This window comes from Neoarius graeffei, chromosome 3, assembly GCF_027579695.1.
Source record: "Neoarius graeffei isolate fNeoGra1 chromosome 3, fNeoGra1.pri, whole genome shotgun sequence".
In the NCBI taxonomy this organism is placed as follows: Eukaryota; Metazoa; Chordata; class Actinopteri; order Siluriformes; family Ariidae; genus Neoarius; species Neoarius graeffei.
In genome coordinates, this window is record NC_083571.1 from 8735351 (window position 1) to 8753546 (window position 18196).

General features: G+C 43.4%; 1 protein-coding gene across 1 annotated transcript in view; it reads right to left on the minus strand.

Moving 5' to 3' along the window:
- The window catches only part of syne1a (spectrin repeat containing, nuclear envelope 1a), a 491960-nt gene that overhangs the window by 299772 nt on the left and 173992 nt on the right, over positions 1–18196 (minus strand). The window contains 6 exon segments of the mRNA XM_060915606.1: positions 1086–1344; positions 2326–2487; positions 7335–7540; positions 11725–11828; positions 12102–12309; positions 16216–16419. Coding sequence (XP_060771589.1) covers positions 1086–1344; positions 2326–2487; positions 7335–7540; positions 11725–11828; positions 12102–12309; positions 16216–16419 — 1143 coding nt within the window.

Here is an 18196-nt window from a genome sequence, read left to right on the forward strand (position 1 = left end):
TGAACAATCATTCCTGTCAACTAAAATGCTAAATGAGCATGAATTGGGGTTAAAAAAAAGGCAATAAAAATAACACAAATATTACAAATAACACAAATATTACAAATGTGTGTGTTGTGAAATCATGCTTTTCAAGGGTGCCAATAATTATGGAGTCGTCCATATTAATCACTCATATGGATTATTTGTTCTGGTGTAACTTATTTGACACTGCGTAAGGTTGTGCAGTGATATTCATTTTTTCTGTAATCCACAGATTATTATTATTTTTTCCACCGGACAAATCGACAAATCAAAAATTTCTGAATGCAGCATTTTTCATATGAAATACATCGCGGATCTGGGCGACATATTTAAATAATATTGGCTGGTGTTGAGTCCTTGATAGATAGACAAGAGATATTCCATTTGAGTTCAAAATCATGCTAGCTGAATGGAATATATCGGATATACCACGAAAAAAATCCAGCCAATATTATTATTATTATTGTACATACACATTCCTTTAGGGTGTTTGACGCGTCTTTGTCTTTCAAACTTCTCTCAAAATCTTCCGCTTTTAACGACGCAAACCTGGCGGCCATGTTTGTTTACAAATTGTCCCAGTCGCTCACTCGCTAGCGCGGAAGTTTTACGTCTCCGATGTGTGACGTCATGTCGTCTTGACAACCATGCAATATCGTAAACCATATTCAACGCTCGTTGTCCATTGCGTAAAGTGACGTAATACACGTAGGATAAGCGATATGCTAACAATATTTCATGCCTTCGAACCAAATGAATGAAACCTGCTAGAAGGGAATAGAACACGTTTTAATTCCATTGAAAAAGTGTCCTGTATGTATAATAATTAAATAATAATGGCTGGCATTGAGTGGTATATCAGATATATTCCATTCAGCTAGCATGATATTGAAAAAGATAAAGACGAGTAGCTGAATGGAATATATCTGATAGACCTTCCTATCTGATAGTACTTCCTACAAAACAGCATAATCGTTGGGGCAAAAAACGACTGAAGCAATGGATCTTGACCGTCTCAGAGTCATCAAGGCTCGATCCTGACCCTCTTTTTGTCCTCATACCTGCACTCGTTGCAGTCTCTCCTCCACCTCCTGTTTGTTCCCCTCGGTGCTCTCCAGCTTCTCCAGCCTGCCCTTGACCTCCTCCAGCCAGTCCCCCACCGCCCTCAGCGCCTCCCCGAAGGCCTGGTACTCCTGCAGGTGGTGCAGTCGAGTCCAGGCTTCCTGAAGCAGAGCCTGATGGGAGGAAAGGAGCTCGCCGGGGACGCTGTTCACCTCGGACAGGGGTAGAGAGGCCTGATACAGACGCTCCAGAGACGGCCTGAGAACGAACACACACCGTTTCAGGGAGGGTGCTTTCTTTTGTTTGGTGCTCGGGTTGTGTTTTAATAAGTCATGTATCTTTGCATTGTCTGCTTTTTTACCTGAACGATTTCTTACTCCGTACACTCGTGTAAACATAATTATTGTCCAGTTCGATAGCAATTATGAGCCTCTTCCCTTTGTGTCAGATAATCTAAACTTACCTACCGGAAAAATACCGATTCGTTCTTATGTGCGATAATATTGGATGGTAACTCTAAAGGCCAATTTATGCTGACAACCCAGTCCTCGCAGATAGCATCGCAGACAGTGTCTGCGTAGCCCCCCCCACCTTCGCAGACGCTCTGCGTGCACCTCCCAAAAATTGTGACCACCGCAGAAGCCTCGCAGACAGCGCTGCAGACAAGAGGGCTCTGATTGGTCCACTCTACATCCGCTGTACACGCACTTCCGCTTCCCTACTTACCCGGTTTGGTTTTTTTCACGACCGCCATTTTTAAAAACACGAGCGAAGATGGAGCAGCACGAAGAGCGGTTGATCGAGGAAGTACGTACATCTATACGACTCCAGTTCTAGTCATTATAAGTAACCGGAGGATAAACACTCCACTAACCACACCCACCAACTACTCCTAGCGACTTCGCGCCCCCTTGCGTTGTGCCGGTGAATAACATCGCGCACGCCTATTACTCCCCGCTCAACGATAAATTACAACTGTCTGCGAAAAGCTATCTGCGAAAGCCTTGTCGCAAGAGCATGCAGAGGCCTTAATGATGTAAAGTGGTTCACTGCTGTCAGAAATTTCTCATTCCTAACCTGTAATTGCAAGTTTTTCGGCAACGTTCACAGTTTTTACAAGTTGTAATTACCGTAACTCATTTTTTGATCATTTTAACGTAACATACGTTCCGAGAAATAATGCTTAATTTGATTTTAAATAATAAGAACCCTCATAAAATCATCCACGTTAAAACGAACCTTTTTGCGAGCAGCTCTTTGTGGATTTGCTCCACCCTTTTCAGCTGTGCGGAGCAGTCTGGGACTCCTGGCTGGCTCGCTCCATACAGAGTCGCCTCTTTCTGCAGGTTTTCCTCCATCTTCTGCAGCCAGTCCCTCAACTCGTCAACACACACCTCCAACCTAAACACATTGGTGATACAGGAAGGTAAGTGTGTGGTCAAATCCAAAGCACAGCGCTGTAGTACGCTGCTGTTTTGTAACACCGCAGTTTATGACATAAACCAGTCAAGGACGCCTTTAACCTTTACAGAGCCTCCATTACTGCAGTCGAGTTCTTTTTCCTGTCCGACTGCTGTCCTGAGCTCTCGGTGACGCAGTTAGCTGCTACACTTTGCATAGCCAAATGAAATGGTCTCCACCGAGCCTGCTCACTAAATCACACACTGGGCTTGAAGGCATGTGACGTGAATATTTTTATAACATTTTAATAGGCAGTTTGGAAGGATTATTCGTTTCTGTTTTGCCAAAAGGCTGTTGTTAAAAGCAGTGTAGAAAAAGTGTGCAGTAAAGTTCACTAATCAGACCTGCAATTCAACAGAGTTTAGAGCTGAGCGAGAAAAGACGATAAACTCCACTACTCCGTCTCGGGAGAAAGAAAAGAAGCAAAATTCTGATATCATCAAACCTGTTACATCGATGGCTCTCTCTCTCTCTCTCTATATATATATATATATATATATATCTTTCTCACTCCATATATCTCCATCTCTCACTCCATCTATCTCTCTCCCCATCTGTCTGTCTCTCCTCCATTTATTTCTCTCCATCTCTCTCTCTTCATCTAGCTATCTCTCCATCTGTCTCTCTCACTCCATCTATCGCCATCTCACCCTCTCTCTCCATCTATCACTCTCCATCTCTCTGTCCCCATCTATCACTCTCCACCTATCTCTCTCTATCTATCTCTCACTCCATCTATCTCCATCTCTCACTCTCTCCATCTCTCTCTGCATTTATTCTCTCTCCATCTAGCTCTCTCTCCATCTGTCGCCATCTCACCCTCTCTCTCTCTCTCCCCATCTATCACTCTCCACCCATCTCTCTCTATATCTATCTTTCTCACTCCATCTATCTCCATCTCTCACTCCATCTAACCCTCTCCATCTATCTCTCTCTCTGCATTTATTCTCCCTCCATCTATCTCTCTCCCCATGTCTGTCTCTCTCTCCTCCATGTATTTCTCTCTCCATCCCTCTCTCTCCATCTCTCTCTCTTCATCTAGCTCTCTCTCCATCTGTCTCTCTCACTCCATCTATCACCATCTCACCCTCTCTCCCCATCTATCACTCTCCACCTATCTCTCTCTCTATATCTATCTTTCTCACTCCATCTATCTCCATCTCTCTCTCTCTGCATTTATTTCTCCCTCCATCTATCTCTCTCCCCATCTGTCTGTCTTTCTCTCTCTATCTCTCCCCATCTATATATCTCTCTCCATCTATTTCTCCCTCTACCTCTCTCGCCATCTATCTCCATCTCTCCATTTCTCACTCTCTCCATCTATCGCTCTTCACCCATCTCTCCCCATGTATCTCTGTCTTCCTCTCTCCATCTATCTCCCCTCCATTTATTTCTCTCTCCATCCCTCTCTCTCCATCTCTCTCTCTTCATCTAGCTCTCCATCTGTCTCTCTCACTCCATCCATCGCCATCTCACCCTCTCTCTCCATCTATCACTCTCCATCTCTCTCTCCACCTATCTCTCTCTCTATCTATCTTTCTCACTCCATCTATCCATCTCTCTCTGCATTTATTTCTCCCTCCATCTATCTCTCTCCCCATCTGTCTGTCTCTCTCTCTATCTATCTCTCCCCATCTATATATCTCTCTACCTCTCTCGCCATCTATCTCCATTTCTCACTCTCTCCATCTATCGCTCTCCACCCATCTCTCCCCATGCATCTGTCTTCCTCTCTCCATCTATCTCCCCTCCATTTATTTCTCTCTCCATCTCTCTCTTCCTTTCTCCATCTCTCTCTCTTCATCTAGCTCTCTCTCCATCTGTCTCTCTCACTCCATCTCACCCTCTCTCTCCATCTATCACTCTCCATCTCTCTCCCCATCTATCACTCTCCACCTATCTCTCTCTCTATATCTATCTTTCTCACTCCATCTATCTCCATCTCTCTCTCTCTGCATTTATTCTCCCTCCATCTATCTCTCTCCCCATCTGTCTGTCTTTCTCTCTCTATCTCTCCCATCTATGTATCTCTCTCCATCTATTTCTCCCTCTATCTCTCTCGCCATCTATCTCCATCTCTCCATTTCTCACTCTCTCCATCTATCGCTCTTCACCCATCTCTCCCCATGTATCTCTGTCTTCCTCTCTCCATCTATCTCCCCTCCATTTATTTCTCTCCATCCCTCTCTCTCTCTCCATCTCTCTCTCTTCATCTAGCTCTCCATCTGTCTCTCTCACTCCATCCATCGCCATCTCACCCTCTCTCTCCATCTATCACTCTCCATCTCTCTCTCCCCATCTATCACTCTCCACCTATCTCTCTCTCTATCTATCTTTCTCACTCCATCTCTCTCCATCTCTCTCTCTGCATTTATTTCTCCCTCTATCTATCTCTCTCCCCATCTGTCTGTCTCTCTCTCTCTATCTATCTATCTCTCCCCATCTATATATCTCTTTACCTCTCTCGCCATCTATCTCCATCTCTCCATTTCTCACTCTCTCCATCTATCGCTCTTCACCTATCTCTCCCCATGTATCTGTCTTCCTCTCTCCATCTATCTCCCCTCCATTTATTTCTCTCTCCATCTCTCTCTTCCTTTCTCCATCTCTCTCTCTTCATCTAGCTCTCTCTCCATCTGTCTCTCTCACTCCATCTATCGCCATCTCACCCTCTCTCTCCATCTATCACTCTCCATCTCTCTCTCCCCATCTATCACTCTCCATCTCTCTATCTATCTTTCTCACTCCATCTATCTCCATCTCTCTCTCTGCATTTATTTCTCCTTCCATCTATCTCTCTCCCCATCTGTCTGTCTTTCTCTCTCTATCTCTCCCCATCTATATATCTCTCTCCATCTATTTCTCCCTCTACCTCTCTCGCCATCTATCTCCATCTCTCCATTTCTCACTCTCTCCATCTATCGCTCTTCACCCATCTCTCCCCATGTATCTCGGTCTTCCTCTCTCCATCTATCTCCCCTTCATTTATTTCTCTCTCCATCCCTCTCTCTCCATTTCTCTTCATCTAGCTCTCCATCTGTCTCTCTCACTCCATCTATCGCCATCTCACCCTCTCTCTCCATCTATCACTTTCCATCTCTCTCTCTCCATCTATCACTCTCCACCTATCTCTCTCTCTATCTATCTTTCTCACTCCAACTATCTCCATCTCTCTCTCTCTGCATTTATTTCTCCCTCCATCTATCTCTCTCCCCATCTGTCTGTCTCTCTCTAGCTATCTCTCCCCATCTATATATCTCTCTCTCCATCTATTTCTCCCTCTATCTCTCTTGCCATCTATCTCCATCTCTCCATTTCTCACTTCCATCTATCGCTCTCCACCCATCTCTCCCCATGTATCTCTGTCTTCCTCTCTCCATCTATCTCCCCTCCATTTATTTCTCTCTCTCCATCTGTCTCTCTCACTCCATCTATCGCCATCTCACCCTCTCTCTCCATCTATCACTCTCCATCTCTCTCTCCCCATCTATCACTCTCCACCTATCTCTCTCTCTATATCTATCTTTCTCACTCCATCTATCTCCATCTCTCACTTCATCTAACTCTCTCCACCTATCTCTCTCTCTGCATTTATTCTCCCTCCATCTATCTCTCTCCCCATGTCTGTCTCTCTCCATCTATTTCTCCCTCTGTCTATCTCTCCCCATCTCTCTCTCTCCATCTATATATATCTCTCTCCATCTATTTCTCCCTCTATCTCTCTCTCGCCATCTATCTCCATCTCTCCATTTCTCACTCTCTCCCCATGTATTTCTCTCTTCTTCTCTCCATCTATCTCCCCTCCATCCCTCTCTCTTTCTTTCTCCATATCTGTCTTCCTCTCTCCATCTATCGCTCTCTCCATTTATTTCTCTCTCCATCTATCCCTCTCTCTGCATCTCTCTGTTTCTCCATCTATCTCTCCATCTTTCTACCATTTCTCGATTTCTCGCCATCATTCTCAATTTAAATCTCTCCAGCCATCTCTCTCTTTCCATTTCTGTCTGTCTGTATCTCTCTATCTCTGCATATATTTCTGGTACTCTCTTTCTCTTTCCCTCTCTGTCTGTCTATCTCTCTCCATGTCCGTTTCCATTTCTGTCTGTCTTTCTTCCTCCATCTCTCTTTCTTTCCATCTTTCTCAATTTCTGTGGTTTTTTGCTCTCCATCCATCTCTCTTTCTGTTCCCATTTTCACTCTTTCCATTTGTCATCTCTCTCTATCTATATCTGTCTCCCCACGTCTCTCTCCTTGTCTCTTTCTCTGTTTCTCTCTCAGTGTTTCATCCATCCATCCATCCATCCATCCATCCATCCATCCATCCATCCATATCTCTCTATCTTTGCCATCTCTCTCTCTCTCCATATCTCCATTTCTCTTTTTCTCAATCAGTCTCACTTGTTACATGAAACTCTCTGGCTGTATCTCTCTTTTCCCAGATGAGTGTTCCCCCTGAGTGGAGGAACAGAACAGCGTTCACCTTTTCACATCGCTGTCATGGCGGTTTATGAGTAAACCTGCGTATCGTGGTATAACTGGGTTTGGCAGAAATGCCATCAAGAATCGTGATATAAACTTCCTTATTCTAGCTTTATGATGTATGTATGTATGTATGTGCTTTACTGTACATATGTAAATATTTCAGATCGAACAACGATATCGGATATGGCTGCGTAAGTACATCAGTAACACAGTTAACGTACAGCCACCGAAGCGCAGTTCATAAAATAAACCACGAGGAAAGAAAGAGCTGTAGAAAACACATCACAATCAAATTAACACTTCACCCGTCCTGTAGGGCGGCGCTCTCTTCTAAACACCGCACTCTTTGTCTGCAGGCGGCAGTAAACCCGTCCAGCGCCAGCTGACATGAGGCCACGCCCTCCCGCACTCCTCCAGCTGCAGATTTAGACAGGTGTGCTAGGAGCTTCTCTTCTTCTTCATGAAGTCTAGTCAGGAGTTTCTCCCCCTCGTTGACCCGCTCCAGAGACACCTGAAGCACGGTGGTGGGTGCGTTACTGTGTTAGTGTCTGGCTTCGTTTGAATAATTTAATTATGATTTGGGTAAAATATTTGACTTTATAAACAGTTTTTTTTAACCCTTTGGTGTCAAAAGCTTCACCAGCGAAGCTCGACAGGTTTAGAATGAGTAGGTCTTGTATTGAGATAAATATCTTTGAGTTGTTCATCATGCAAGCATGATAAACATATTGACACAAACTTTATACTTTACACTTTCCTATGTGCCTGCTGCTAAATAATATTACAGTTTTTAAATGACCTGAAACATAAAACTCGTCACCTTCCTCAGTCACACCGGAGTTGGAGCGCTGAACGCGCACTTACACATTCATAAAAGACTGTTCCCATGGTAACGCCATGATAATCACTTTCACTCTTTCGGTTTCGATTGGTTTCTCTTTCATTGTGGGAACGCCCACCGTAAACAGGATCAAATCCGTCAGCCTTAGTTTAAGCCAGGGCTTTGAACCAGAATTTTTTCCTATTGGTTCGTTCCGAACAGAAACGGAATTTTAACGTTTCCGGTTTTGGGTTCCACCATTAAATAGATGTTCCCGAACCGGTTAGAACAAAAAAATTTCGTTCCCGGAACGGTTAATTATGTTCCCTGTCAGCTGTTTAACAAATGGCTATAAAATTATGTCTCTGTCTCATCCAGCTTAAGCCAAATGTAGGCTAATTCTATTACAACCTTCATTAAATAAGACAAGAAATAATTCAAAACAATTATTATTTCAAATGTTGGCGATTTGGATTCTCAGTATGTCTTCCCATCTACACAAACAGAAAAAGTGCCAAAAATGAAAGATAATTCGTTTAGTGTGTTACCAAAGGCTAGTCAGGCCCTATGCATTGATAGGCTAACAGAGGTTAACGTCATTTAATGTTCGCGAGCCTCTCATTAACGTGGACAAATATATTGATATCGTGTTTGAAATTGACGTTTTTGAATAACGATAGACTGCAATATTTACCTCTTATTTAAGATGTGGAGACGTGATAGTAGTCCACCCTCCCGCTCTCTCCATTCAGTCAGCGAACGTCACACAGGAAGTGAACCCCAGCGGGTCATAGAAACTTGCGCAGGAGAAGAATGACTTTTTTATTTGTAGGCTACGGAAATTTTGAGGAATGAAATAAAAACCGGTATTAACCGGTTACCATTATTTTTAATAAGCGTTTCTGTTCCGGAACATAAAAAATAATAAAGTTTCTGGTTTCGTTTCTGTTCCATGTGAAATAGAAAAAGTTCCCGGTTTTCGTTTTCGTTCCTTGAACCGGTTCAAAGCCCTGATTTAAGCTATTTGGAGGTAAAACTTGTTACGAGATGGCACGCAGATTTTATGCGCTTCGAATGATTCAGGACAGCGATTGAATTCGTGATTCAGGACAGTGATTCAATTCAATCTTGAGATTTGCGACACTGATGATGAGCGGTGCCTGTTTTAACTTCGACTCGATCTAGCTGAAGATCAGCTCGAGTAAGTGTAAACGTTTCTTCTATTTATCATGAGCAGGTCGGTTGATATGTGCGCGCTGTAGTGCACAGACAGGAAAAATGGCTGAGCAGTCTTTCCAGAGTTAAAAGTATTTTCCTCAAAAAATAGTTAATTTTGCTCCATTTTGAGTTTAGAGAGTAAAATTTGGAGAGTTGGTTCGTACTGGGACAGGAGACTGCCTGGGAAGACCAGATTCTGGCGTGAGAGGGACTTTGATTTGACTTTTGACATTCACTGGGTTTTGAGAAACAAAGCATTTTTGTTATTTTTTGCAAATTCGATAAATGAAATCTTTATACAAAACGTCCGACAAAATAATTTCCGCTTCGAATGTAAACAAACTGCTGAAATAGCAGTAGCAATTTGTGGAAAATTCTATAATAATAATAATGCTTGGAAAAAAAAGATACGCTCCTACCATCAAAAATTTTTATTTCAAATTTTGTTGCTCTTTTTTGTACTTTTTGGGGGTTTTGTCTTCGAATAGAGCTTATATTTTGTCCTCAGTTGGTTCAGTAACATGGGCTGCCATTTTCTTCTTTAGGGTTTTTTTGGCGGTTGGCAAACCAACTTAAAGGTGCATTACCATCACCGACTGGGCTGGAGTGTGGAACAAGAGACATGAGGGAAAAAAAATCTATTATTTTATTTAGCTATTTCTGTTTCTTTGAAATACTTGATAAAGTGATATATCTGACTTGATGCGCTCCACCATTTTGCTTTTCTCTATTCACGGTATACAGTGCCTTGCAACACTATTCATCCCCCTTGGTGTTTGTCCTGTTTTGTTGGATTAAAATGGATTTTTGGAGGGTTAGCACCATTTGATTTACACAGCATGCCGACCGCTTTAAAGGTGCACATTGTTGTTTTATTGTGACACAAACAATAATTAAGATGAAAAAACAGAAATCTGGAGTGTGCATAGGTATTCACTCCCCTCCCCAAAGTCAATACTTTGTAGAGCCACCTTTTGCTGCAATTCCAGCTGCAAGTCTCTTGGGGTATGTCTCTATTAGCTTAGCACATGTAGCCACTGGGATTTTTGCCCGTTCCTCAAGGCAAAACTGCTTCGCCTCCTTCAAGTTAGATGGGTTGTGTTGGTCTACAGCAATCTTCAAGTTATACCACAGATTCTAAATTGGCTTGAGGTCTGGGCTCATTCCAAGACATTTAAATGTTTCCCTTTAAACCACTCCAGTGTGGCTTTAGCAGTATGTTTAGGGTCATTGTCCTGCTGGACCATGAACCTTCGTCCCAGTCTCAAACCTCTGGCCGACTCAAACGGGTTTTCCTCCAGAATTGCCCTGTATTTAGTGCCATCCATCTTTCCTTCAGTCCTGACCAGCTTTCCTGTCCCTGCAGATGAAAAACATCCCCACAGCATGATGCTGCCACCACCATGCTTCACTGTAGGAATGGTGTTCTCAGGGTCTTGGGTTTGCGCCACACACGGCATTTCCCATGATGGCCTAAAAGATCAGTTTTTGTCTCATTTGACCACAGAATCTTCTTCCATGTGTTTGGGGAGTCTGCCACATGCTGTTGGGTAAACTCCAAACGTGATTTTTTTAAGCAATTACTTTTGTCTGGCCACTCTTCCATAAAGCCCCGCCCACTCTGTGGAGTGTACAGCTTAAAGTGGTCCTATGGACAGATACTCCCATCTCCGCTGTGGATCTTTGCAGCTCCTTCAGTGTTATCTTTGGTGTCTTTGTTGCATCTCTGATTAATGCCCTCCTTGCCCGGTCTGTGAGTTTTGGTGGGCGGGGCCTTCTCTTGTCAGGTTTGTAGTGGTGCCATATTCTTTCCATTTTGCTATAATGGATTTAATGGAGCTCTGTGGGATATTCAAAATGTGGGATATTTTTTATAACCCAACCCTGATCTAAACTTTGTCTCTGACCTGTTTGGAAGCTCCTTGGTTTTCATGTTGCTTGCTTAGTCGTGTTGCAGAGTCAGGGTCCTTCCAGATTTATACAGACATCATGTGACAGATCATGTGACACTTTGATTGGATCTTAATCAACTAATTATATGATTAATAAGTGAACTGGTTGGACCAGCTCTTATTTAGGGGTTTAATGTGAAAGGGGTGAATACTTATGCACACTCCAGATTTCTGTTTTTTTTTTCATCTTAATTATTGTTTGTGTCGCAATAAAAAACACCAACAACAATGTGCACCTTTAAAGCGGTCGGCATGTTGTGTAAATCAAATGGTGCTAACCCTCCAAAAATCCATTTTAATTCCAGCTTGTAATGCGACAAAACAGGACAAACACCAAGGGGGATGAATACTTTTGCAAGGCACTGTATGAGCTGATATCCTAGTAGTAGTGTAGCCGATCAGAGTGTGTGATTGCTCATATCCAGTGAATGTGGATATTGCAATTTGATATTGATCAAGACTCGTTTCTTTTTTTGTTTTGATAGATTACGTGTCGTAGGATTTCTTTCGATAGCAGAGGCGTATAGCCACGGACTGGACTACGCTGTTGTTTCATTTCAATAAAGGGATCTGACACCGTTATCGGAAAACGATCAACGGAAGTGCGTGACGTTGTGCACTCCGACCTCGAAGGTGAACTGTCCGCCAGGTGAAAGGGTATTTTCTGAATCTAGATCAACTGGAATAAATCCAATATGATGCTACCTTGAGCCTGTGCAGCTGAGCGGGAACCTCAGGAACGTCCTCAGAGTGCTCCTCGGTACCTGCTCTCAGCTCCGAGAGCCAACTGTGGAAATCCTGTGTGAGTTCTGTGGATGAGTAAAGGATGAGAGATGGACAGAGATGAGGCAAAGCGAGGTACAGTACAGCCTGAGAGCAGATGGTCTGCGTGGGTGGGTCTGGACGGGGAAAAAAGCTCTCTGTTGTCCTAGTAACGAAGCCTAATCAATTCCCAAAGAGAGCTGTCAGAGTGTCTGTGGAAGAGACCGTGTGTGTGTGTGTGTGTGTGTGGTAACAGGTGTACATGTACAGTATATATGGACTTCGGTAGAAGCTCTCCCGCCTGCTGTAGATCGTCTTACCGTTAAACCTGTGCACTAGTGTTTCTTGTAGAGTTCGGAGGACCCGGCTGGAACGCTGAGTGGCTGCTTCACCCCGCTTCACCAGCTCAGTGATGCTCTCCCCGAGAGCGGTGAGCTGCCGAGCTGGGTACGCTCTACAGAGCACTCGGAGAGACTCGGACGTCACGTCCAAATCACCGTCCACCTGCTTCAGAGTCTTCTGGAGCTCCTGAAGTAACAAAACCACCAGAATAAATATTGAACCGTAATCCTCGCCGTATGTTATTTATAACAGAATCAGATCTTCCAACATTGAAGAGGAACAATGAGTAGATCTGGAAAAAAAAGTGGACTTTTTTTTTTTTGGCCATTTCCAGCCATTTTATAGTCCATATCCGATTAAAGATGCACTTTATTCTGGCTTCTGATTAGTCAGAAGTCAGAAAGCGTTGATTAATTTTCTGCAACAGCGCATCAGGTTTATGTATATTAATGTGCCCGTTCTGTTATACGTTATCATTTCTATAGCAACAACTTGTTCACAGAGACGTCTACGGCGGACTTATGAAAAGTCTAATAACAACAAAGAATATTTTATGAAAGGACACAACGTTTAATCAACGTTTATTTAGGTGTCTGAAAAGGTGAGGAAGTTTTCCATCGTGGTAAGTTTTTCAGAAAGAGGAGTTTACGCTTTGGAAAGTTGAATTTCGGGAAAAACGTTCGATTTCTTTCGCTGTTGGAGTTTCGAGATGTTTCGCTTGCTGTACACACCGTGTATCCTGTGTGTGAGGAAAAATATAGCATCCCGCATTTTACGATTCCAGAGATCGCCGAAGCAAGTGAGCAACAATATCACTCGACCACCGTGGGGCGTGCTTGAGCTACTTTTAACCAAAACAATTCAGCGTGGGTGAACATGGCGGACTCGGCTCTCCCTCCAACGGAAAAGAAAAGGAAAGCCTGCCTCGTGAAAGCAACATGTGACGTGGACCGATAACTAAATCGTTCTAGCTAGCGCTTAGCTACAGTGGTGCTTGAAAGTTTGTGAACCCTTTAGAATTTTCTATATTTCTGCATAAATATGACCTAAAACATCATCAGATTTTCACACAAGTCCTAAAAGTAGATAAAGAGAACCCAGTTAAACAAATGAGACAAAAATATTAAACCTGGTCATTTATTTATTGAGGAAAACGATTCAATATTACATATCTGTGAGTGGCAAAAGTATGTGAACCTCTAGGATTAACAGTTAATTTGAAGGTGAAATTAGAGTCAGGTGTTTTCAATCAATGGGATGACAATCAGGTGTGAGTGGGCACCCTGTTTTATTTAAAGAACAGGGATCTATCAAAGTTTGATCTTCACAACACAAGTTTGTGGAAGTGTATCATGGCACGAACAAAGGAAATTTCTGAGGACCTCAGAAAAAGCTTTGCTGATGCTCATCAGGCTGGAAAAGGTTACAAAACCATCTCTAAAGAGTTTGGACTCCATCAATCCACAGTCAGACAGATTGTGTACAAATGGAGGAAATTCAAGACCATTGTTACCCTCCCCAGGAGTGGCCGACCAACAAAGATCACTCCAAGAGCAAGGCGTGTAATAGTCGGCAAGGTCACAAAGGACCTCAGGGCAACTTCTAAGCAACTGAAGGCCTCTCTCACATTGGCTAATGTTAATGTTCATGAGTCCACCATCAGGGGAACACTGAACAACAATAGTGTGCATGGCAGGGTTGCAAGGAGAAAGCACTGCTCTCCAAAAAGAACATTGCTGCTCATCTGCAGTTTGCTAAAGATCACGTGGACAAGCCAGAAGGCTATTGGAAAAATGTTTTGTGGACGGATGAGACCAAAATAGAACTTTTTGGTTTAAATGAGAAGCGTTTGGTTTGGAGAAAGGAAAACACTGCATTCCAGCATAAGAACCTTATCCTATCTGTGAAACATGGTGGTGGTAGTATCATGGTTTGGGCCTGTTTTGCTGCATCTGGGCCAGGACGGCTTGCCATCATTGATGGAACAATGAATTCTGAATTATACCAGCGAATTCTAAAGGAAAATGTCAGGACATCTGTCCATGAACTGAATCTCAAGAGAAGGTGGGTCATGCAGCAAGACAACGACCCTAAGCACACAAGTCGTTCTACCAAAGAATGGTTAAAGAAGAGTAAAGTTAATGTTGTGGAATGGCCAAGTCAAAGTCCTGACCTTAATCCAAACGAAATGTTGTGGAAGGACCTGAAGTGAGCAGTTCATGTGAGGAAACCCACCAACATCCCAGAGTTGAAGCTGTCCTGTACAGAGTAATGGGCTAAAATTCCTCCAAGCCGGTGTGCAGGACTGTTCAACAGTTACCGCAAACGTTTAGTTGCAGTTATTGCTGCACAAGGGGGTCACACCAGATACTGAAAGCAAAGGTTCACATACTTTTGCCACTCACAGATAGGTAATATTGGATCATTTTCCTCAATAAATAAATGACCAAGTATAATATTTTTGTCTCATTTGTTTAACTGGGTTCTCTTTATCTACTTTTAGGACTTGTGTGAAAATCTGATGATGTTTTAGGTCATATTTATGCAGAAATATATAGAAAATTCTAAAGGGTTCACAAACTTTCAAGCACCACTGTATCTTAGCCTTAGAATGCATGGGCTGGACTCGGGCACGGTAGCGAGTATGGAGTTCTACACCTAATGTTTTGACCTTGCAGAGAAAGAAACTTGAACACAAAAGCAGGAACAGAGAAAAGATATAAATATTCGTCTTTTGTTTCACGGGTTTATCCGTGAACGTCGACCACAAGTTACATCCCTGCGACTCAAAACTCTCCGAGGGTCGATGCAGAGTCACGATGTTTTCCTGGTGGCGTCGCCATCTTGGTGTGACGCAGTTCCACCAAGTTATGCTAATTAGTTAAAGCTCCTCCCTTGTGTTCGGCTGTTTCCTGTTTCCGTATGCCGTACCGTTTATCTCAAGAGGGAGGAAAACAGTCCCAAAACGGAGAAATGTGGCTCAACATCAAAATGATCACATCGACGTATGTTTGTCATGATTAAAAATGATGAGTATGAGCAAATAATGACAGCAAATCCGCTTCATTGCACGACCAATTTAAAAAATATATATATTTTCTTCTTACAGCAGGCACCCAAGTGTTTTATTGCTTACTTATACAGTATAATTCACAAGAATCTTCTAAAAATATCCCGGAGGAATATTATTCGAACCAGAACGTCAAGGACGTAGTCGATCTGGCCTGCCATGACAACCGAAACGTCAAACAGAACTGAAACGTGACGATGTGAGAGAGAGGACCAACCTCTACGACAAATTGTTCACAACAGGAAAATCAACAAAGGACTAAATTTTGTTCCTCGAGAAAAGAAAGAAAGATCGACCCAAAACATTGATCAGAACTGGAATCGGATGAGAAATCTGAGAGGAGATACAATCCTAGTTCGAGGCCTGGAAAATTCGTTAATCTGCCAAAAAAAACAACGACCACGTTTTGTGTGGAGTGATGAGTTCTTTCAAACAAAACAATCAGAACGGAAATCCGTGTAGAACTGACGGAGGAGATACAATTTAACTGAATTGTGGACGACGGATGGACGCCACGCCGTAGCAACAGATCATCGGCCTCAAGACCAGACGCGCTAATAAAATGCATCTGCTTCAACGAATATATAAAATATCTTTCTTTCTTCGCAGGATGAAATGAGTGGGATTTAAGTACCTGACTCTGGATGGTCATTTTTGGATAGATTTATTTGCTAGTAGAAAATATCCTGTTACCATAGCAACAAATGGTTGGGGTTTTTTTTTCCCCTACCACTAAAAAACTAGCTAGTTAGAAAGTTTGTCATGGCATTGTCTAATCTCAAAGGAAATCCATTCTTCAATAGGTTTAGTGACATCACTAACCAGGCTAATATGTAGCTCCGCCTATTTAAAATCGAAAAAAAACGTGACGATCAGTGAAGATACCGTGGTTAAAAAGTAAAGTCAAGTCATTATGGCACTGATTCCAGTAATGCTGGTGTGCAGCAGTGCGGCAAAATGTGCTCGATGAGTGAGAAGAATGGTGTTAAGAAGTACAAGTGGTGAAAATAGAAAAGCCTAACCTTAATCTTGGCCACATTTTCTGGGTCACATGACTGCGATAGCTTGGACAACGTGCTCTCGATGGTGTCCAGTTGTTCAGCCATGTGGGAAATCACGTCCTGGAGTTGACGGCTCTGACAGCTGAAGTCCCTCAGGATGGAACTGGCCTGCTCATAAACCTCTTCAGCACGGAAGATCTTCTTCCTCAGATCAGCTCCCATCGCCTTATATTATACATACATACATATAAAATTATTATCCATACAGGACACTTTCTTCAATGGAATAAAAACGGTGTTCTATTCCCTTCTAGCGGGTTTCATTCATTTGGTTTGATAGCATGCAATATGGCGGCACGGTGGTGTAGTGGTTAGCGCTGTCGCCTCACAGCAAGAAGGTCCTGGGTTCGAGCCCCGGGGCCGGCGAGGGCCTTTCTGTGTGGAGTTTGCATGTTCTCCCCGTGTCCGCGTGGGTTTCCTCCGGGTGCTCCGGTTTCCCCCACAGTCCAAAGACATGCAGGTTAGGTTAACTGGTGACTCTAAATTGACCGTAGGTGTGAATGTGAGTGTGAATGGTTGTCTGTGTCTATGTGTCAGCCCTGTGATGACCTGGCGACTTGTCCAGGGTGTACCCCGCCTTTCGCCCGTAGTCAGCTGGGATAGGCTCCAGCTTGCCCGCGACCCTGTAATGAGCATGCAATATCGTTCGCATATCGCTTATCCTGTGTGTTTTACGTCACTCTACCCAATGGAGAACGAGCGTTGAATATGGTTTACGATATCGCATGGCTGGCAAAACAACATGACGTTACACGTCAGAGCTGATGCGAATATCCAATGAAAAACTTTTCTGCTGCGCATGCGTACAATCATTTCTGTGTTCGCTGGGAAAGAGAAAGACGCGTTAAACACCCGAAAGGCTACCCGAACTTTATTATATATTCTTCATGCATTTTAAGCACTTGTGACTCGACCTGGACTTGAGCACTGATGACTCGGACTCGTGCATTAACTGCATTCGGACTCGTAAATTGGAGATGAGGACTCGGATTTTTTCTTTATTTTTTGTCTCATCTCATTATCTCTAGCCACTTTATCCTGTTCTACAGGGTCACGGGTAAGCTGGAGCCTATCCCAGCTGACTACGGGCGAAAGGCGGGGTACACCCTGGACAAGTCGCCAGGTCATCACAGGGCTGACACATAGACACAGACAACCATTCACACTCACATTCACACCTACGGTCAATTTAGAGTCACCAGTTAACCTAACCTGCATGTCTTTGGACTGTGGGGGAAACCAGAGCACCCGGAGGAAACCCACGCGGACACGGGGAGAACATGCAAACTCCGCACAGAAAGGCCCTCACCGGCCACGGGGCTCGAACCCGGACCTTCTTGCTGTGATGCGACAGCGCTAACCACTACACCACCGTGCCGCCCTTTATTTTTTGTAACATGCTATAATAATTTGGCACAAGATATTTATATCTACGTTAATTGTTGCACTAATTCTGTGCAAGAGTGTCACACCTGCACGCCTTGGTGCGTGCATCAGATAGACTCTCGGGCGCGCTCCAGACAGCACGTGCGAGAGTCCACTTAACGACTCGCACCTGCACAGGATTAAGGCGCAATCAGCGCGCTGATATAAAAACTGTGAAAACACACTTATTTTGCGAAGTATTGAGTTGCATTGCTGACACATTACCGAACCTTATTTCCTTGTTCGGGTTCCTGATCCCTGATTTCCTGTTTCTCGTCTTTGATACTGCCGAGTCTACGATAGCCTGTTTGTGTCTCGCTCGACCTGTCGCCTGTTTCACCATTTTACAATTTTGCCTTCCGTTCTGGATTGTTTATGTGTTCACTTGTATTAATAAACACACCTTCTGCACTTCCATCCGTCTCTCAACCATCTCTGACAGAATACTTCACACTCCCTGATAAAGAGAAGCACATTCACCTGTTCAGGAACAAACTAATGTTCATGGCACTGAAAC